Consider the following 24,319-nt stretch of genomic DNA (forward strand, 5'->3'; position numbering starts at 1 on the left):
ATATGGACACGATGATGACATATGACTACCATATTTGAGCATATCACTACCATATTTGGATTTGGTAGTTGTCAAACTAGTTTGACAGTGTAGACAGAGCTTAACAATAACTCACCAGTATGTGTGCGCCTGTGTGCCTTGAGATGAGAGCTTTTTGTGTAAACCTTATTGCATCCCTCGAAATCACATAGATGTATACGTTTGCGTGTGAGGTTCGTGGATCGTGGTACGGTGCTCGTGCTCGTTTCACTGATTGTGCTTCTGTGAGAGTTGGCTGGCCATTGCGGTCTATAAACACAAATGTAAACAAAAACCTGATTTACAAAAATACAGTTGTCTACATTGGATAAAATCTGTATGCTTCATGATGTAAATAAAAAGAAAAAAAATTTTAATAAAAATAAAAAAATTTTAAATATAAAGAAAAAAAAGTTTAAATAAAACTAAGGAGTGTGATTGGTTGAGGAACTTCTTAAGGTCATCCTTAAAGATCTTTCTTTTATAAGTTCACTCCAATTAGAAATCAATTTAAGAGGTATGTTGATATAAAGTTCTAACAATGATATCATATCACTACCATATTTGGGTATATCACCACCGTATTTGGGTATATCACCACCGTATTTGGGTATATCACCACCGTATTTGGGTATATCACCACCGTATTTGGGCACATCACACTTTTTTGCCAAACTAGTTTGATAGTGTAGACAGAGCTTAAGTTCATTTACTCAAACAGATCATATCTTTTTGGAACTTTTATTGGTCCTTTCAAAATTGGTATTGCTATATTGTTAATTTGTACTTTTATGACCTATCTTAACAACAAATCTAACATTTGCAGATTGACTATTTGAAATTTTAAAACTTTTAAATTAAATTATTGTCTAAATTCTGTGAAAGAGACATCGGTACGACCTAGTTTGATTTGTTACAGGCGGGGGCGAACCACACTACATGTAGGCGTTGTACAGAGCATTGTACACTGCGTTCTCAATATCGAGTGTGGGTGGTAAAATAGTACTTTTCAATATTGTTTATTGAAAAGTTAGCTGGGTACAAAACAAAAGTATTATAAAAAAATTTGTAAAGGTTGTGGGTCTTTAATGGTGAAATACAGACTGTAAAGAATGGATGAATGAACTGTATGTATACTAAACCTGCACTTGATATGTTAGGCAAACATTGGAAAAGTGATTCATAAAAGTAAGGTCATTAATTTAACCTAGTTCCTAATTAATAATACCTCAGAAACAGTTATTTCAAGGAATTCATAAAAAAACATTATAATGTTGTGCTGTTTTAAACCTTTTTGCGTCCAAATGAAAGTTTTAAACTGTATTCAGCATTTTGATATTATCTATAATCTCAATGCCGGACACCTTTGGACTGGTCAAATATGTCTGGTTTTCCAGAAAGTCTGGTATTCGGAATGTGTTTTTAACGATAAAAATGAATTTGGGACTGATTGGACAAGAAAAAAGTCTGGTATTGGGAGAGTTTCCTTTTTTAAGAAAGTCTGGTATTGAGAGATTTGACTATATACAGACAGATTGATTTGACTAGACCCTAAAATATCAACCACCAAGCAAGAGCCAATTTGAATTTTCAAAATGTTGAGGTGGTTAGCTGGAAGCAAAACAAAGGAAATCACTTCAACGGTCTGAAACGTTTAATCGAGTTGATGTAATCCGCAGCAAGAGAATTGCAATCAAGACAGCTCATATTATCAACTACAGTATAACCACTACTAAGGGATACAGTACCCTTTAACCATAGTGTTAAAACATATATTTCTTTTTTGTTTCATAAGAAAATGTCTCTTTAATAAGTCTTTCCCCTTAATAAAATGTGTTTCTAGTTATCTCCATGACACTTACGGCGCTACTTGTTCCAGTGATATGAGGGCGCTTGCTCCTGTTCTGTTAACAGTGTCGAGCGTAACTGTTGGGTAATCGTCTCCTTTACTTGCATGGATTGGTCGAGGTGTGACAACTATGGCACTGGCTCTCATATCTGTAACAATGTAATAAATAGTTGGTTAGTATTTTTTTAGATAGGAAGTGAATTTAGTAGGACCACAAAAGAAAACCAGACTTTTCTTGAGGTCTCAAATTTATTCTTAAGCTCTGTCTACACTATCAAAATATGGCAGTGATATGCTTAAATATGGTGGTGATATGACATCATCATGTCCATAAATGGGCACATCACATTTTTTTGTCCCATAAAGTCTGATAGTGCGGACAGAGCTTCACCATTAAACCACATTCAGAATACTGTACCAGACTTTAAAGAAAGTCAGACATATTAGTCCAGACCAGCGGTGTGCGGTATCGGGAGAGTTTACTAAATATTTATTTTTGTGTAACCGCATTCATTTAATCAAAATCTTACTGAAGTACCCATTTTCCAAAAATTAATAACTAATCCCTGTTATTGTCTTTTCAAAAATACAACTAGAAAAAAATTATCAGTTTTAATATACAGTGCACCATTTTGTGCAGATCTGCATTCAAATTAACATGGTTTAACAGTAGGCCTACAGTAGATGAAGTCGATAGGCTATAGTTTGTTATGTTTCAAATGGTATTAAGTACACAAAGAAACAAGTGCCTAAGGACTTATTCCATGTCAATTCAACTAAAATATTTCAAACATAGAAATCACATTTCAAAAAGGTTTTGTTCAAAAGAAAACTGTTGAAAGAATTCCATGGTTGGCTATGTATATTGAATGATCTACTTTGGCATTGAAAATATATTGTACTTTGTTATTCAATAGAGTTGAACAACATCCTAAATAATATAACATAAAGAACGCATAATGAATGCACTGTAGTGTATGATTAAAAAAAACACTCTTTCACTCTTATATAATACTTCTTGGTTTTTTTAAAGTTAAAATGAAGGACACCCTCAATTTATAGAAGATACATTTGTTTCTAAAAGAAAATAGAGAGGGCAGCAGATCTATTTTAATACTTGTCAGACGATCATTATCAAAATATCGTACATTAGCAATGCAGACACTCTACAACACAACGAGAGAAAAAGCAAAAACCCTTCCTTATTATTCTTCTAAATGATCTGTACTTTTTTTTCTTCTTTTTAAATTTATATAATAAATTTCTTTTAATACATTAACAAATCTAATAATTATTAAAAACAGATCTATTATATACAACTACTCCATACTACCTAATATTGTTTGTACATTGACAGTATTTAAAACTGCTTGACCTAATACTAAAGAAAATGCATTAAATTAGCATGCTGTGAAAATAACAAAACAATTCTTGTTTTAAATTCTATTTTCCTTACCCATCAACTTCTACTGTATCTACAGAAAATAACAAACTTACAATATTTGATTTGGGGATTTTAATAATGCTATGTTTGGTTTTTCCACTGAAAATGTTGAATAAGTTAACTCAACAAAAAAATAAATGAAAGCATATTGCCACACAGGGGGAATGTTGATATTTCGGCCCATATTATTAAAGAATACACATTTTTCTTTCTTTTATTTGTTAAGTTATTAATGAACTGATTTTCTTGAATTTCAATAGGCATGTTTTGTAAATAGGGCCTATATTATACCTATATACACTGAAATATCAGAATGAAAAACTTGAAAATTGTAGACAAAACAAAGCAAGAACTATTTTGCCAAGTAAAACGTACTTTAAATAAGGATATATGTAGAGTACAAAGGTTAACCCAATAAATATTGTAGTTTTGTACCCATTGGTATGCATTTCAATTCGTCGGTTTTCCCAGATGTAAAATACAACCATATAAAATCCTGTGTTATTAATACTAATCCTTCCCACTGATCACAACATATACGAGATAATATCAAGCTATAGACCATTCATTTCAACTCAGGGGAAAAGAACTGGCAATATGCAAATTGTGTTTGTTTCCTTGTCTGGCATAAACATGGATACAATATACCCCGCAGAGGTCAAATTAGGGTCATTAAATACTAATTATCGTGTGGTGTTTAATATTCATTTTAGAAGCGTTTAAGGAAACACTTGACTTTTGAACTTGTTAAAACCATTTTTGATGTCAGTATGATCTGTTTTATTTAACATGAGTGAATATAATTGACAAAGGACGTAGAATGACTTTCCAAAACAAGTTGATCAAAATCACATCAGGTGGACAATTCAAAGAAGAAAACTGAATAAACAACAATATTTATATTTCATTAGAATAGAAAACAACAAAATAAATTCCATAAAATGATAATTGTGTGTAATTGAATCAGAAACTAAAAAATAATCAAAAATGTTTTCTATTTCATTTGAAAACAACAAAATTAATTCCATAAAATAATAATTGTGTGTAATTGAAACTAAAAAATAATCAAAAATTAGATGAAAGAAAATAAATGCCATAAAATTTTGTGTAATAATTGAGACAAATTAATATTCAAAAATTAAAAGAAAATTATTATTTGAAAACAAAGAAAGACATTTCCATAAAATCATCATATTGATAAATTGAGACTGAAAAAATAAATTAATGCAAAAAGGTCACAGAATCAATAGGTTATTTATTTTATATTTTCCTTTTAGTTGAAAAAAAAAAGTTCTTCAAGGTGTGTATATAAATACCGGTACCACCTTTACGGTAATAATGAATTTACAAATCTAAGCAGTTGATATTTAAAATACAGGACTTGGAAAAAAAAACTTATATTGCGTTATCTGTTACTTGTTGTGTTGCTTTTCTTATCTTTACAAGTCTTTACAGCACACTTCCTATGCCTTGATATTCAATTACCCAAGGGGGGTAGGTTGTCACCCGTTTATACTCTCTTTCATCTCATAGAGCACATACTGTGCCCGTCTTAGTTTTTCAGAAGGGGGTATCCTTGATGACTAGTCCTACCGTGTCACTTTCGTTCTATGTCTACTATCAAGCATGTATTCACCAATCTGTTTTTAAATCTCACTCGCAGATAAGCCGATCAAATTTTGGTCAAAAGCAACGCTGTTTCGATTGTGAGCGTGAAAACCCTGACATAGTTAGTTTGCAGTTCAGGTCCCCCGTGGTGATCTGCGGTGCTCATTCGCAATGCCAGCACTAGATCTAGATCACGCGGTTCATCTCCCACGTGGTAGTGTCACAATTTTGAGCTGCCCAAATTTTCGATGCCTCCTTTTTCGGCTCGACAGCATATGGTGCATCGTGACTCATAGCAAACGGAATAAGCCATCTCCAAATTTCCGTTTCCCTGTCGCGCTTTCTGCATCATAATCCTTGAATCGCACCCCTTTGATGAGACGACTGGCTAAGCTTATTTCTCCACTCGGTTAGGATGTTATTATATAGAATAGCGTGACTTATCATTATTGTTTATTGTTTTTCCAAATTTACGTTCAAATTTTTGTGTTGCATAAATTATAACATCAGTCAGACAAAACATTAAAATTTAATTAAAACCTCTTATATATATTATAACAATATTTATCATTAATATTTATAACATATGTGTGCTTGTTAAATGTTATTAATATTTTACTATTATTGCTATTAATATTTATAACATCAGTGCTGTATTATTTTGTTATTGTTATTATCAATTTATAATATATATCAGTACTAATAATTAATTTTTTATGTTAGTATCATTTTTCATTTTTTTACTCTATTTAAAAAAAAAGTACAGTATCTTAAAAATCTGTTTTTTTTTTAGTTTTTGATTTATAATATTGTAACTGTACCCTTTGAATATAGTTATCTACTATAAAATATTACGTACATGCATACACCCATGGTGTAAATATTGAGAAAACTACACACAACAGTACGTCCAGAGGAACGTTGATTGTTGTGAATACACTCAACACAATCCGAATTGAATTAACCCAACTTCCTGAGACACTAAGTACCTCAAACCTATTTTTACTTTCCAAAAATGTCAAACAAAATAGTTCTAGTCAGATGTGACACTTTGTTTACACAGACAAATTAGTAACTAATTAAAACATCAGGATACTACTACTATTATAGGTTATGTTCACATGTAAATTTAGTACATTATTACGGTAATAATATAAATCTGTTTAATAAGTCCTGTCCACATGTATTGTTCAAATAACTAGTTAAATTGTTTTTTGTATTAGTACAATAAGAGTACAAACAATTTGAAACAAATATGAACAGCCAGATTTTTGTATGATATGATATTAATTATTTTGAAATTTGTTTTGTCATATTAATATAATTGATTTCAAGAAACTAAATATGAAAAGACAACTTGGATGTGTGAAAATTAAAAATAATAATTTCAAAATTTATACTAAAATGATTAATTGCAACCAGATGGTTTATCAAGATTAATTTATCAATTTTAAATGAACCAAAAAGTTTTAATATTGAGGCCCAAGAAGATAACAGTTGGTTGACAGTCTGTCTGTTTGAGAGACTGCACAGTCCTCGTTGGCCACCCCCTTCTGACCTCTCAGAGTCTGTAGGGACAAGTGGCTGCCAATGAGGGCCAGATGTCCCCCATTGAACAATTGTAAAATAGAATTGGTTGTTAACCAGATATATTTGTTCGATAGTTTTTTAATTGACTTTTTTACAGTGTTTCATTCACTGATAAAGAAGTTTTTTATTAAAATAATCAATATCAATCAATTAATCAATCAATATCAATATTAACACTTTCACCGCCAGGCATTCAATAAAAGAAGTACCCCTCACCGCCAGCCATTTTAGATAAATTTACCTGTTTTTCAAAGCTCATAGCAAAGGTGTTTGTAATCAGAATAACATGCAATATACACTCAAATAATGAGATAGAAATAAACTTTCCAATGGTACCAAACACTTTATTGAAATAAAACTGTAATACCACATAATTGTACAAAGAACTTGGCTCACTTTCAGCACTTTAGGCTCAATCGGAGAACAAAGCAGAGATAATGAGGTTTTTAGCCTGGCTGCACCGTCGACTGTCAGTGTCACGTTTCTCAAGCTATTCTACAAACTAGTCTAGGCCAGGCTAGCTAAATTATCTCCAATTATTTATTACATTTTATAAACCAGATTTAGGTACAAATATACCTTCATCATCTGAGATAATAAATACTCATTTTCAGAGTCAGAGTCGGCAAATATTTCTGCAATTGCTTCGTCCGCAGTAAGCACATTATGTTGTTTACAGATAGGACGCGATGGCCAACTGGGTCAATGGCACTAGGGGTTAATAAAGTATCAAAATATTTGCGGTCCAGATCGATTTGGATGTTGAAATTTCTATATGCGGTCCATATATACCTGATCTAACAAATTATGCAATAAAAAGCCAAAGACGGAAATTTCCGTCTTTGGCGGTCTGGCGCTGGGCATCGAAAGACGGAGATTTCCGTCTTTGGCGGTGAAAGTGTTAAGAACCAATAAAATAATTTTTCTTTTTTCTAAAAAAAATGTATTGGTTCTGTTTAAGTAATTATAACGTTTATGTGTAATTTTGTATAGTTTGTATAATTTATTTGTTTTTTAAATAGTAAACAAAAAACGAATTTCCGATATGTTTTATTGGACCAAATAAATGCTGAGAGTGGCGCAATATAATTATTATTAAAATTAAATATAAATATAAACCGTCATCTATAACTTTGTTTTAATTCTAATATCATTCACAATTTTGTTAGTACGTTTCTGATAAACTACCTATTGTACAGTACCTTATAGTACTACCATATGATCTATGATTTGAAAACAATTGTTAGAATTTAGAGAGAGGTCCAAATTTGATAAATATTTATGATGCTACGGTACTATTTATGAGGCAAAAAATATAACAAGTGGGTAGAAATAGGATCTTCTCTAAAGAAATAAAAAAGCTAAAACAAACGTACAATGTTACCATGTCAGTAGGACTGCAACTGTAGGCTTTTGAAAACTCTTAAAGCTCTGTCTACACTATCAAACTAGTTCTGACAAAAAGAGTGTGATATTCCCAAATATGGTAGTGGTATGACATCATAATGTCCATATATGGGCACATCACATTTTTTTGTCACATAAAGTTTGATAGTGGAGACAGAGCTTTACTAAATATGTCTTATAGCGGGCTGAAATGTATTCCTCAAAGTAGCCGAATATCAGTCAGGTTAATACAGAATTTAAAGAACCATCAATGTCACAAAGAAGTTACAACCATGATTATTAATTGTCACCAGTGTCTGCAGTTAACCCATATTAATTGTCACCATGCAATGAACTGGTGTGACAAAAAGGTGAAAACCCTAAACAGGCATTTTAACAAAAAAATTAAATGGTTGTTGACAAATGTGAGACCACATGTTCTGCGATCGGTGAGAGATTTTCAAAAGGGGTAACCAGCGGACTATTTGCATGGCATCGAAAGCGAATCTAATTAGTTTTTGTGGTCAGCGACTTGATCACGTTGTACATCATGACTCTGCAAAGTGAACGTTTCGATTCCAAAAACAGAGTTTCACTTTGCCTCATTAAGGGGTACGACAGCTGAGTGTGCGCTGGAAGACAGCCAGTAAGCAGGGGAGCGTTCGCCTACCCCTCTTCTTATCCTTCAGTTGATCAAAGGGAAAGGGTGGATAATACTGATAAGAGCTAGAGGTAAACGCTTTTAAGCATTTTATCGGTCGGCGTTAACTCGGCATAATAAAACGCCCGATCATGCAGGCATTTTGATAGGGGAAGGAAGATAAGATCGTTCATCTGTTTTCTTATCGTGACATATATGGTGACATTTGACAGAAAGTTTAACCTGCAAATGTAATTATTCAATTTAATGTATTAAGCTAGGCTCTGCAACCTTGCATGTCACAGAAGGGTCTTCCACTGTGTTGAAGTACTATGCTTATAAATAAACAAACTATTTCAGTAGTAACTATGTTCACAACAAAAGCAAGTAGTAAAACATTAGTCATCTAATCATAGTATTAGTATTTAGATCATAAAAATTAATCAAATATTTAGAGGTACAGTATAGGATATGCTACTGTATGCAAGTCTTAAAAACTATGTTCGTTTAAATACATCATTTCTTCTGGTTTAATATTAAACTACTGAACTGTATTCTTTCATATTTTGTAAGAAAAATTAATATTAAGATCTGTCTACAATATAAAACATCATAAAAAATGTGTGATGTGCCCAAATATGGTAATGACAACACTGATATGACATCATCATGTCCATATATGAGCACATCATATGTTGTTGTCACATAAGGTTTGATAGTGTAGACAGAGCTTTAAAGATATTCAGAGTTTCTTTCAGTCTTTTTTAAGTGAGATGTAGTGGTCATACCATACTTATATACGGAAAGAGATACAACTGTACTTACTGTCTTCCCTTGGTAATGTTGTATAGCCGTAAGTGTCTATCAACCTCGTGTCTGGGATGATGAGTGGAACTCCTGGAGAGGATGAGTTTGATGGCAGTTTGCCGTTCCTTCCACTCATGGAAAGGTCTACTGGTTCTGTTTGGAATACGCCATCGGTTTTGATCTCAATTTTCTGCTCCTGATCAAGAAATACCTAATTGAATTGAAATAAGAAATATAATGCAAGGATTTGTAATGTGAGTAACGATGCAGAAAAATGAGGTCATAGCTAGGCTTTGTACAGGAAGGTACAGTACAGGACCTATACCATTTTCCACAGAAGGACTTTTTTCTCCACAGAAGAGCACCTATTTCCACAAAAGCGGAAAAAAACATAATAAACTGGACTAGTTAAAGACTAGTTAAGGATATTTATGATCACTTCTACTGCTGGTCTGTATCTTCAAAAGGACACTTTAAGGAAAAGGGAGAAACCTCCTCCCTAGCCAAATACAATCAATGTAATTTGGGATATGTAGATTGCTCTGGCTCTTTACAACCTAGAAATTAGCAGCGATAGTAAGTGGTACTGTAAATAGACCTTAAACTAGCTCATTTTGAGGAGAAAAAGAACTCCCTATAAAAATCCTGGCTATGGGCTTGCCTTTAATAGTTTTGTATAACATAGTTTCATTTTGTTGCTATTTTAAATGCCAATTGTACATATTTCAAATCAGGTACGCAATGACTCAAAAAAGATTGCAAAGAGGAACGGAATAACCATGCCTAAAGACATAGATGATTGATTACACCAGTTTACGCAGCTTTCCATTCCCAGGGTCCTGCATTGAAATACGCAACGTTTTAGTTTCTCTTTTAGTAATTCCACTTACTTAGATCCTAATGACAGTTTCAATTAAGTGTTCGTGTGGAACGAACGTTACATGTCAAAGGAACATAGAAATTAAAAATAACAATAAAACATGTTATTAATACTACAGGCACAATATTACGAGGATTTACAGGTAGTGGTGATAAGGCAGAATTACAACCCCCTGGTTAATTAAGGTATTCCAGCCAGCTTAATTTTTAGCTAGCACTGACTTCTTTAAAAGCCATAACCTTTTCCTGTCACACATCTTTAAACTTTTAGTACCAGGCTAAAACATTTGTTTGTCCATGATGTAAAGACTATTACTAATTAATTGACATCAATCAACAATAATTCAAATATAAAAAAATGATATAAAATTATGTTATTATTTATAACTTTTTTTTCAAAAGCAAAAGTGTAATATTCCGAGAAATTATAGGAAATTGTTCGATAAGAAACAAGATAACAATTATTATTATAGAATAAATGATTAATAGAGATTTTTAAACGATGTACCAAAGTTGAAGATACATCAAAAGATATCACTTATCTATCCTTGGTGAGATTATTTTAATAAGTTCAAGACCGTATTTCTGGCTGTAGGTCAAGGGATGATAGATAACACAATAAAGAATTGAACAAGAGAAGAGGGGCCCTACAGAGGCAAAGGAAGACAAAGGGTGACAAAGAATATGGATAGGATCAGGAACTGTGAGGAAAAGGAAGAATAAGAGCATTGGGAAAATTGAGGAAAGAGCAAGGACAATGGAAGAATTGATAAAAGGCCAAGGATGAAAATGACAGAATATCTACGTTGAGATCAGATAAACACCAGATGCTCAGTCAAAGAGAAATAAGAAGACTAGAGGTTCCGGAGGAACTGTGGAAGGATGGGCAATAAGAGCACTGCAGTGCAAGGATGAAATACAGTAGGACATTTTTTGCATAGGGCTAAGGAAGGCATGTGAAAGTCAGAGACCATGTGCGAAAAATCATAAAGCCCACTAGAGGCCAGGGAGGAATCAGAAGCCTAGAGGTCCAGGAGGAAACTATGGAAGGATGGGCAATAAGAGCATTGCAGTGCCAAGGATGAAATAGGAAATTTTTTTCATAGGGCTAAGAAAGGCATGTGAAAGTCAGAGGCCATGTGCGAAAAATCATAAAGCCCACTAGAGGCCAGGGAGGAATGAGAAGACTAGCGGTCTAGGAGGAAACTATGGAAGGATGGGCAATAAGAGCATTGCAGTGCCAAGGATGAAATAGGAAATTTTTTTCATAGGGCTAAGAAAGGCATGTGAAAGTCAGAGGCCATGTGCGAAAAATCATAAAGCCCACTAGAGGCCAGGGAGGAATGAGAAGACTAGCGGTCTAGGAGGAAACTATGGAAGGATGGGCAATAAGAGCATTGCAGTGCCAAGGATGAAATAGGACATTTTGGGCTAAGAAAGGCATGTAAAAGTCAGGTCATGTGGGAAAATCAAAGACCACTTGAGGCCAGGGTGGAACGAGATCGGTGCCCAATAGTCCCTCGTCAGGGAGATTAGAATTTACAGTATTACAGTCGTTATATTACTTTTATTTTTGTTAATCAATTTTTTCTACGACATTTACAGTGAAATAAATGCACAGGAAAACATGTGGTTAAAACTCAACACTTGTTAGTTAATATTACCACCTTGGTATCTCTTGGGAACAAGGATAATGTCCCAACGATGATTCAATTAATACGGGAAGTCGTTATAGCATCATTTTTAACTGGTTAAAATGAGCGACAACAGCTTCGTAATTAAAAGCAACAATTTGAAACGTGTGAATACAAAAATAGACATGGTTATTAATATTACCAGACCACCTTTGCCTTTGGTACAAAGATTTTTTAAAGAACTCGGACAACAAACTTTTTTTTCTCTTGGAATTATTAGTCTGGTCATCGTTTGCCGCACAAACTGAGGTTTAAGGTTTTTAACATGGTGTATTCTATTTCTAGTAACAAATATTGCAGCACTTTTTCTCTTTAAGGGGTCGGGGAGATGGAGATGAAGACTTAAACTGGTACAGTAGTCATACTGTGCACTAATAGCAGTTCCTCATTGTACAAAAGAAAAAAATATTCAATTTGAAAAGGTGAGAATATTGATTCTACATCTACTGCCCTCTATACTTGTAACAAAGGGCTATGTTTGAACCCATTATAATAAAATTCTGGTATAACTAGGTTAAAGGTCAAGGCAATACGTCTTCTCACAATGGTTCGGTATATACAGTATAAAATATATGAAGGAATAATTCATTTTGAAATATGTTTAATTAATGAAAAAAGAATCTAAAGATTGCAGTACATAATAAGTGTACAAAATGACATAAAATGTTACAAATTTGAAACAATAATTTTACCAATGTATGCAATGCAATTTTCAAGAAGAAAATCTCATAAAATTGTAAATGTCTTCAGGTATTATATCGGTATATTTGCAGTGTTTTATCCAATTATGAATTAGGGCAGGGGTGTACTTCTATACCCCTACAAAAAATACAATAAATGTGTTCGTTTTCTCTAAAAATGGATTAACTGAAACCCCTTTTGGTTAATTAAACCTTTGGGTACAAGTAGTAGGACAGCCATATGGACATTATGATGTCATCATTACAATTATATACAGTAACACAAATGGATGAGTGTACCTTATTATCAGAACAGAACTAGACAATTAAACGAAAGAAACAAAGGTCACCATGGGTCAGCGCACACACAGAGGCTTACACCAGTACGGCAGTCATGCTTGAATGAATCTTAAGGAAGTTATACTTAGCATCTGTCATGATTGTGAAATTGGTGGTGATTTGATCTGATTCATTGTCAATCACACAAAAACAAAAGCATACCTTGAACTTATACGGAAGCACAATTTTTACAATTGTCACCAAAAAAAAACAACCAGTGATCATTCTGGTATTTAATTATCAATATATTGGTGAAATGCGGTAATTGATTGACATATTTTGAATTGAGGGGTGGGGTCGGGTGGTAATTAGCCACGCCTTCAACATTAATTAATCCAGAACTAGATTATTCTAGTAAAAATTAAGCTGCAGCGTGAGATCTTTGTTGAACTGGTTTCATTCTTTTTGGATTTTTCAATAGTAGTAATAGTAACAATAAAATAACAATATCATTTAAATAAACATTGCTCAGGCTATAGCAAAAAAAAAAACACATCTTGAGATTGTCCTAATTGTTGTGATCTAAAAATACACAATACAAATACTATAATATGTAATAAATATGCAATAAATGTCATGATCAATGAAACTGGAACTGTCATTGATTTTAATGACAAATTGAAAGGAGAGCGACGTGAATGAAGTGACATTTCTCCTTACGGTATCTAGTAATGTTCTGAATCATGGAACAATAGACAAGAAGGTTGATTCATGTGAGTGTTGTCCCCAAAGAGTTGTCACTACTTCACTGGTGACAATGTTCTGAAGAAATGTCAATGCTATTGATGGATTGTCAGGTGGGTTGTACAAAAGTAGTAGGGATGGAAAAAGGTACAATTTATGTTGTCCCCAGTCTCTTGGTGACAATGTTCATGTCAACGCTATTGAAGGATTGTCTGCTGGTTTCTACACTCAGTAGGTATGGAATTAGGTGTGCAGAAAAATTGAGTGTGCTTGCCTAGTTACTACAAAGATAGTGAGATGAATATACAGTAAAGTCAAATTGTTGATTCAGGCATAAGCCCATCCTGCCATTAATACTGTCATGGGATGTGCTTATAACACCGTAAACCCTAAGACTAAAGCTGGAGGGAAAATGTCAAAGACTTATGTCTGCATCAAAGAGCCAAAAATATCAAATTTGTTATGACATATGAATCTTATTTAAAGCTGTCTACACTATCAAAGTTTATGTGACAACAAAATGTGATGTACCCATATATGGACACAGTGATGTCATACCATATTTGTGAATATCACACTTTTTTTGTCAAACTAGTTTGATAGTGTAGACAGAGCTTGGGCACGTTAACTATCAATTAAGTAAATTTAATCAATGAAATTTCAGGTGACGAAAAGACAAACTTTATTTTTCACGAGTTGCAGAGTGATAACAGTAGTCAAGCGTTTGATGAAATTTCAACCAACGTTTATTGCTGCTTCTAGTGGCGACATACAGTAATATTAAAATGACATACATGAAAAACATATTTTGTGGTGAGTACGAAGGAGGCTGTCATTATACTACAGCTGATGGATGGATAGAGTGTTAATGAGTTGACAGAGTGATACTAAACGAGTAACTGAAACTTGAAGAGATACTGCGGTTGCAAAGATATACTACTGTACAGTAGTTGCAAAATGATAATAGACAAAGACGCTGGTTGCAATGACCATTTTTTACTTGCTGCTGTGCTTGGGCAACATTTTTTTTTACTATCAAATTAAAATATGCATGCACGACTGACCTTTGACTCGGTAGATGCCTTAACATGGTGTCTTGTTCGAGGACTAAATACTATTACACTATCATGCTGCATTGGGCCCTTTTCATCATATTGGTCCTATCGAACAACAACAACAAATAGAAAAGTTTATACAGTACTTAATAAGTAACTAATACAAGTTATGATGATTCTAGAGCTCTGTCCACACTATCAAACTTTATGTGACAAAAAATATGATGTGCCCATATATGGAAATGATTATGTCATATCACTACCATATAGTATTTGGGCACTTTTTTTGTCAAACTAGTTTGATGTGTAGACAGAGCTTATATTCTTAATTTGGTGGGACACATTTAGGATGGTGACCCCCTGTTACTGTACCAGTCCACTTCCCCTGCCACCTTGAGTATATACTCAGATGAAGAAACAGCGATTTGAACAACCGACACAAACCAGTATACCTTACCATTTACTCAGAAAGGAAATATACAAAAGTACATTGACTTAAGAATTGTAAAGTGTTCTTCAATATAATTATGTTTAATGATTATGTGGCTAAGCCACAGCAGTTAGCCCTGTTCATTGACAATGACTGCCTGGTTATGTACAGCACCTGCTAGGTGCAATGTATAGCTTCACTCTTTCAAAGAAGCCTTCTCTTGTCCTTTGTCCTCAGCCTTTTCTCTTTATCACTATACAAGAATTTCTTTGTCTCTGAACAAGAATGTGTAAAAATGACAGACAGAATACAAATTACCTTTACTATGTAGAACTAACAACATCCAATGACTGTTTTTTATATGAATACTATAAAATGAAATCTAATGTAATGTTGTTCGATTTATAAAGCGCTTATACAATCAAAAGATTGTCCCAAAGCGCTGAGAGGAAAAGCAGAAAGAAATTACAAAGAAAAAAGATGGGTTTTTAAGAGTGTTCTCTACAATTTGCGATTTTCATAGCTGTAGAAAACTTATATAAGCACACAGGGCCACCTACTGTAGTATTGATACTTTTAATCTAGAGTTAAAACATGTCCATTATGTATGCAATTTAATTTACTGTAATAAGTTACAATTAAGTTAAGTTGTAACAATTTATTACCGTATTCCTAGACACATGTTTGCCAAAGGCCTACAAATACAACAACACATTTCCCACAGTATTGCACATTCATTTTTTAAGGGGGAAATTAGCATAATATTTATGTTTATTATATGGACGCTAATTCATTTCTCTTCTCATATTTCTTGATCTGTCTCTGCAAAATTTTTGTTGTAACTTAATTTACCAGTGCTACTAATAAACGAATACAAATCATGATAGGATCTAATAAACAATGTTATCGGCCAAATGACACAGATAATTCTCTTATCAAGAACAGATATTATCATTTTAGCCATGAAAATCTTTTAATATATTTCTACTTAGCTCTACTTATTGTTAGTCTACTTAATATTGTCAATATAGTACTAAAGTACCTATTGTTACTAGTGTAGAAATACCCATGGAAACACAAAAGTTCATTGACATTTTGAAATTATTATTTTAAACACAAAAGTCTCAGAATTCTCGGTGTGTCGCTCGGTCACTAAATAACAAAAATGAAATCAGATCCTGTGATTTTCAATAAAGATACCAACATATTTGGTGGGTACTGGTAAATAAATACAGTAGTAACTTAGTTTCTTCGCAGACCAATACCATTTTTCCACAAACTAAAGGTGGGTGACCCTGTGAGGAGGGCGCTGATCGAAATGAGGGTACTGTATGTCATGACCTTTCATTATAATATTTAAATTTTTCGTTGAAATTTAACATATAAAACCTTGGTTATTTTAAGAGATTATACACAGTATTACAACAACAAAGGGGGAATTTTGTATTTCATTGAACCTAACATAACCCCTGTAGACAAAAGGTAAATATATTCCTATTCTATGCAGTAGTTGTATTCATTAAAATTAATCACATGTTTATACCATGCTTTTATATTTAAAATATCTAGAGTACGGTTTGGCCAATCTCTCTTGTTTGATTATGTCTGGTGTCATCTGGGGTAAGTCCCTCCACTAAGTAAACAAAAATGACAGCATACTGTAATCATCTGAACAACTTATATTCTTGTCAAACTTAACCAGTGTGTGTAAACAATAACTGTACTGTACATGTTTGTTGTGTGAGTACAATACAAAATAAAAATACGTTGTTTTTATTTATTTTTTATTCCATTCCAAATTATACAGTAAAAGCAAACGCATACTACTGTATACTGAATAAGCACCCAAAAGGTTATAAAACGTTCTGTACGTCTTGGATTAAGTTACAGCTACAATTTAGATAATAAATTCAACTTTAAAGAATAATATGCAACATGCATATTAATAAACGATGTGTCTAATATGATTACGTGAAATCAATTTCCCATGGATAAAAACAAAGAATACAAATTTTTCTTTTGTTTATTTGTGAAGCAATTAATGAACCAATTGGATTCCAATAGGCAAGTTCTGTAAGTATTATAGTTTATACCTACTGTATTTACACCAAAATATTCAAAAAGATAATTTGAAAATTGTAGGCGCGCCGCTATCGTGAAACAAAGTAATTATTATACTTAGCAAAACTTTGCCATGTAAAAACCTGTTCAGTCAATTCAAGCAGTGGACTAGACAAAATTGTTTTCCCAATGTAGGGGGCACTTATTGGAGCAAAAGCTTACCTGCTTCATCACTGGTGATATGCAGAGATGGTAGGGGCTGACAATGTGGTTGTGGCTGCAAGAACAAATAATAAAATTATTCAGGAGACTGTCCTTATAAAGGGCCACATTCCCATGAAACAAACAAGATAAATACATGTTCTATAAACACTAAAGCTCTGTTTACAATATCAAACTAGTTTTTGACAAAAAAAAGGTGTGTCAATATGCCTAAATATGGCAGTGATATGATGTCCCCATATATGGGAATATCACAATTTTTTTGTCAAATTTGATAGAGTAGACAGTACTAACTGTAAGGTTAATATCTATTATTGGAACACACCTACAGTACTACAAAGACACAGGCAGTTCTGAAGGTGTCCTCTTAATAGGGGTTTTAATATATTTTCTTCATGATCAAAGGTTTCTATTTCATAACGCACTACTGTACTACTATTGTTTACTTTTGTTTGTTATTACGTTGAAAATAAATCTTCAGTAGGATATGAGAGCTAAAGTTATAGAGATGTGAACTTCCTGTCGTTATATTGTTTAGTATCTTAATATTATCCTTAGATTTAACTCATTTATCATGTAACTGTATATAACCACACCTTCTGTTGTACAGTAAGTATTTTCTATTTATTAGTGCTATAGGAAGAAATATCATACATGAAATGTTATTGAACAAGTTTTATGTAAAAGATGGGATTGCAATAATTTTAATTATATTTATATACTTGCAATAATTTATATACTTTACTTTATAGTCTTTGACTGAAGAGGCTACCCAGTATAAAGAATAAAGAATAATATTATAATAATAATAATCCTCAAAGGATTTCTAACATACATTTATATAAGAGATGCAACGCGCGACCCTATCTTTAGAAATCGTCGAAGCACAATGGAAGCTTTTCGGACATATATTGAGATAGGAATACACCAGCAAATCTAGGCATAAACACACAAACACAAAACACAAAAAATACAGAGGTAGGCCTAAATGCACACTTCCATTTACTTTATACATTGACATAAAAAAGGTGAACCCCCTAGCATGATGAGGCTGGAGACAATGAAAGAGGTTGACTATTTTAGAAAGTTGGCCAACAAACGAAAGGAATGGAGAAACCTGGTACAAAGAGTAAGCAAGGCAGCCCAGGCGGAGAAATCGGAAGATTACTCGGCGAGGAGGCACTAAATAATAATAATAAATAATAATACTTTTTTTAATCAAATAAACCTTTACTATTTATATTATAAGCTACTTAAAATCAACTTGTTGAAAAATACAGTAGAACAGACTTCCCAAGTAATATTATTAAAAAGAATGTTATCACACTTTAAAACACCAATTTTTAAAACTAAAATTATCACCAAAAACAAATTGCACAAGTAATTCATGCTTAGTTATCTACCTGGGTAAGTTTGCTTCATGGATAATAAGGACATAAAGAAATGTGCACATAAAACTTTAAATGGTATACTGTACTTAACATACAAAGTTTAAACATTATTCCAAATAGTACAGTAACTCAAAAAACAAAGATAATGAACAAAAACATTTTTTTTCTAAAATTGTAGAAAAATTGAAAACAAAACATAAAGAAATGTTTACATAAAACTCCAAAGAAGAAAAAATTTAAAAACAAATCTAAAAACAAATTGCATACCCTGTGCTTTTTGTATTAAAATAAACAAACACATTTTTCATGTAAAATTCTTACAAGAATTTTAAAAATAATATAATAATATCAATATACACACCCAAGCAGTGCCTTAATCCAAGGTTTCATTGTGGAACAGTGTTAGTATCCTAGTAAACAGCGCCTGACGGTAATTATCACGAAAATGAGCGCTAATTTTCGTTTCAAAAGACTTGTACACGCTCATTTAAAATGATACATACCACAAATCAGAATTATGAAGCATGTCGTAGTCAAATTGAGGGGTCACCGCTTTGATACATGTATATATTTATAGAACAGGAACCTTTTCTCCTCCTTATTTAATCCACAAGTATACATGGTATGAATCACTCCATTATCGGTATCAAAATCAGTCCAACGTGAGCAATATGACAACGATATCCTCTAGATTTTAGACATAGATGTTCACTTGTACAGTACAACAGTAGAATGCACAATATACAATTTCTAATCTCAGTATCTAATATACTTTTGTACTGCTAACAAATTATTTGGATTTAAAATACAGTTATTAATTGAAATATAAAAATTCATTCATTATTTGTTTGTTGCTATAAAGTTTGCGGTACACCACGTGTATTAGTTCTCAAAAGAACCGTTGAGTTTCTCGACGTTTCGATCACCGAGGACGATCAAAGCACATTGATCGAAACGTCGAGAAACTCAACAGTTCTTTTGAGAACTAATACACGTGGTGTACCGCAAACTTTATATCAACATTTGATTTCGCCATGCAAACCTTCAAACAATTTTATTATTATTATTTTATTTTATGTCTTTAGGCAATGTGGCCAAGGATTACCAATAGTAAATTAATCACTGTCCTATCAGATAGGTGGTAATCCCCCTGATACAGGGGCTATTGTGTGAACCAGTTCACCGGGGTAACCCCCTACTCTTTTTCGAATAATGAACTGGGTTCTTTAAAGTACACACAGGTTATAACTGTGTACACTGGACCTACGGTTTATAGTCCTTATCCGAGAAGACTTGTTCCACCACCAGAACTAGGAGTGAGTCGGCCTCGAACCCTTGCCGATGTTGGTGTTGGCTCTTTAGGTACGGTAAACGGCGCCCCTGCCTTAACCGCTCGGCCATATGACTCGCAATATATTATTTGTTTCTCATTTTTAATTTTCCGTAGAAAACAACAAATACACTTCTAATCTTAGTATCTAGTAACATTTGCTCACAAATTACTTTGATTTAAAATATAAAACTGTATACAGTAGTAACTGAAATTATCTATTAATTTGTATTACTTTTAAAGTTTCCGTAGAAAACACCAAGAAATAAAAGTTTGTGGTCAAAAAAAAAAATAAAAATATCTGTATATTCAATTGAATTTTCAAACTTTTGTGGTTTGGTTTCATTTTGTAAGTTCAATTGTTGCTTTTAATTTTATTACAGTAATGGAATTGTTACTTCTGAAAACTGTGGTTTGGTTTCATTTTTTAAACAATATCTACAGAATTCATTCTTAAAAGTTATATGTCACTTTGTTGTTATAAAATAAAGTAATATTAATAACAAATTTTGCAAAAATATAGCTATTCATCTAAAATGTTGTTTAAAAAGTAAATAAAGAAGGAATTCCCAAAAGAAATCAAATTGTAAAATAAGGTATTGAACTTAACTTGAAATTATTATAATTAATGCAACTACTGTCATTTAAAGCAAAAGTACTGTATACCTACTGTAGATAGCTATCAGTGGCTAAACCCAGTGGCCTTTGATTAAAGGACCCCAGCAAATAAGCAGCCCCAACTCAACTACCCAGCATTGGTTGGCCCCTAGGAGTGCTAAACCAGGGGTCTTTTCCACCTGCGTTATGCCACTCATAGAGTAAGGGAAGAGACCACAATAAAGGATATACATAATCATTAAAATAAACAGCTACTCGTAATGTAAACAATGAGGTATTCTATAGTATGCTACTGTAAATAGCTTTTTAAACGTGCAGTGTTGGGTAATTCTGCAAAACAACATGTCTTTGTCCTCCTACTGTATGTTGTTAACAAAATGCTGCAATGGAGTTTTTTTTTTAATGGTAGTCTCCTGTTTATAATTCTTAAATATTGAAATACAGTTTGTATGAAGTGGTTGGGTACAAATAAAAAAACCAATAAAAACAACTTCTTTTTTGATTCCTTAGTTTTTAAATGTCAACACTAATAAACAAAGTGGTTCTCCTCTTTTAAAAATTCCTAAATTTTCTTATAAAGACTATAAAAGACAACTCCTATTAAGCGGACACTTTGTTTGGCCCCGTCCACAAAAACAACCTAAAAAGTAAAATATCCTAAAATAAGTTTTGTCATTCTTTTTCTCTTAATTTTCCTTCATCCTACTGTATACGTTTTCTATTTTTTTCTTTCTCCATTCTCTTCTAAATCTCATTATTCTTTCCTTTCAACATCTCTATTTTCCATCAAATATCAATTATTCAATTGATTGATCCAATTATAACATTATTAATGTTATAATAAGCAAACAAGTATTCCAAGATCAAATGTATTAAAGACACACTGAATCATTGTCATCGTCAGGTCTTTCCTGAAAGCATCAGAGATTCAAATAGTTTCGGTAAATGACTCACAAATGAATTAATTCATTTGTTGTTTGCTCATTCAAAAGAATTAATCAACGATTTGACATGTGTCAAGCATTTCACTTTAATTAGCAATCACATCAAGAAAATGGAAAGTATAGATACTTCAGACAAAGGAGAAGTTTATCTATTTGATGCTGTGACTAAAACGATTTTAATCGAGAAGATTTAAATCAGAACAAAATAGGTTTTTTTTCTACTTGTCGAATTAAATAGTGTTTGCATAAAGTTGACAAACATAAACTATTTTTGTCAACTGAAAATAATTAATATAATATATTATTTTTTCATATTTTCTAAGTTAGGTCTAAAGAAGATAAAAAGGAAAATAGAAATATTGAAATGATGGGATTTAGAATAGAATGATGAACGAAAATGAAGAGAAAACAGATGGTAGGATGAAGGAAAATAAAAAGACTAAAGAATGAAATATGAATTGAATGGAGTGAAGAATAAAGAAATAAAGAGTAAGAAAAACAAATAGAAATGAATGAAGAGAAAGAAAACCAAACAGACAACTTAAAAGCAAGACAATTGTAAGATGAGAAAAAGGGAGAAACTGAGAAATAGAGAAAGGAAAAAATCACTAGGAAAAGGAAGTAAAACTATTAGATAATAAACCTCAAAATACTTAGAAATAGAGAGAAAGGAAGTAAAACATTAGGAAAAGGAAGTAAAACTACAGAAAATAAACATCAAAATAATAATGTCATTGAATCATTAATACGAACACCAACCTACAGGTACTGTTGTAAGAAGATCCTGGCCCTTTCCATCTCCTTCCTTTCCCACTATTACTTCCCAAGATATTTTATGACATCATAATTTGAACACCAATACCTTAATGTATGGTAGTGTCATATTTCTTTTTTTTCCATCATCAGTATTCAGTGTCGAAGGTTATATCAGTCTGGACATATGAATAATACAGACCACATCACTTTTTATATGTATTTATAGGTATACAATACTACGAAGAATTAATATGGTCATTTTGGAAAGGTGTCAAATGGGGATATAACAGATCTTTCATCACTCTTGACAGCCTACTGTCTCAACCAAATATTGAATTGGACATAACCCCTATCCCCATGTGGGACAGAGCTGTAGAACACACTGTATTCATCAATCAACGTCCTCCAACCAAAACATCCCCCCACTGTCAAAGTCCATTTTTTTCTATCAAAAAATATACGGTAGATAATGACACACGGCAGTGAGGCAACTTGGAAAAGGCAACGAATGATTGTCAATTAACCTTGTTTACAAGGTAACAAAGTTTAAATTGAATTTGACAACGTGTTCATAAGATTCTCTTCCTTTATGAAACACTTTGAAACAATTTTAAGTCCGCTACAACAGATATTAAGACAACTTCAGACATAGAATTAAATCTAGATGAAACCCATCTGCTAAGAAATCATCGCTGTGCTTCAAGATTAAGATCAAAGATTACACACAAACTTATTAGTTTCCAAAGCACGAAAACAAAAAGTTTAGCAAACTTCCAGTTGTATGAAAAGTATTGGCTAATTTTTTTCCCTCAAAATTCATATGACTGTAAACAAGCAAAGAACAAAAATTCTAAATTTGTATATGAAATTTTACAATAATTTGAACACGTGAAACTTGAAATAGTAAACAAAAATGTATTTTTTTAAAAAGGCCTTCACAATCACAGTGATGTATTGGCAGTCGTACATTTTGTTCTAGATATATATTACAACTCCACTCCCAAAGACTTAATAATAAGTCTTTGTTTATGTAGAGCATCTTGTGTATATGTTTGTCTTGTGAAATTATTAAATAGTTTATCCATCCTGTAATTGGCGGGTTACTCGCTGTTGGATGAGTATGAAATAAAATAAAAATAAAATAAAATAAAATATAAGATAAATTATGAAAAGAGGAGAATTGGATAACTTTAAATATAGACCTTATATTTTGTTGTTTTTTCTTCTTTTTTTGTGTTCACTCGCTCAGAAACACTCATTTTTAATGGTCTGACAAACAAATTCATTGTATTTTCAAACAATAGTTATAGAAACTGTACAATATTTTGTGACAATTTTCTCGGTTATTCATTCAAAAAACATTTCTTTTGTTTTGAGAAAATAATTTTCATGGATTAATAGTTTTACAGGAAGAAAAATATTTAGCATGATTATTATTCTCTTAGCAACAAAATAATTTCTTTTGGGAACAAAGGAACGTTAGTACTGAAAAGGCGATTAATCTTGGAAACAATCAGCATACCTTTTATTTGTTTTTTTTGATGAACAAATTCACACACACAACAACCTTTAATTTCGTTATTTAACATCAAGACTAGTAGTAACTGTAAAATGTATCTATAAAACAAATAGTGCTAATTGTACTGACTCTAGTCCAATCCTCTCTCCTCCCTTCATTTTCCTTTCTCCTCCCTTCATTTCTTTCTCTCCTGCTTTTATTTCTTTCTCTCCTCCCTTCATTTCTTTCTCTCCTCCCTTTTATTTCTTTCTCTCCTCCCTTTATTTCTTTCTCTCCTCCCTTTTATTTCTTTCTCTCCTCCCTTCATTTCTTTCTCTCCTCCCTTTATTTCTTTCTCTCCTCCCTTTATTTCTTTCTCTCCTCCCTTTATTTCTT

General features: G+C 32.5%; 1 protein-coding gene across 4 annotated transcripts in view; it reads right to left on the reverse strand.

Moving 5' to 3' along the window:
• The window catches only part of LOC140049405 (uncharacterized), a 37,393-nt gene that overhangs the window by 3,367 nt on the left and 9,707 nt on the right, over positions 1-24,319 (reverse strand). For 2 of the 4 annotated variants that reach the window (XM_072094279.1, XM_072094281.1), the window contains 5 exons: positions 17,387-17,441; positions 14,683-14,778; positions 9,361-9,553; positions 1,881-2,016; positions 116-288 (listed from right to left, as the gene is read on the reverse strand). In XM_072094279.1, coding sequence (XP_071950380.1) covers positions 116-288; positions 1,881-2,016; positions 9,361-9,553; positions 14,683-14,778; positions 17,387-17,441 — 653 coding nt within the window. Of the gene's footprint in view, positions 1-115; positions 289-1,880; positions 2,017-9,360; positions 9,554-14,682; positions 14,779-17,386; positions 17,442-19,138; positions 19,508-24,319 lie in introns of those variants that run through there. The other 2 variants (XM_072094282.1, XM_072094280.1) reach the window with 2 other exon arrangements.

This window comes from Antedon mediterranea, chromosome 5, assembly GCF_964355755.1.
Source record: "Antedon mediterranea chromosome 5, ecAntMedi1.1, whole genome shotgun sequence".
NCBI classification, from domain to species: domain Eukaryota; kingdom Metazoa; phylum Echinodermata; class Crinoidea; order Comatulida; family Antedonidae; genus Antedon; species Antedon mediterranea.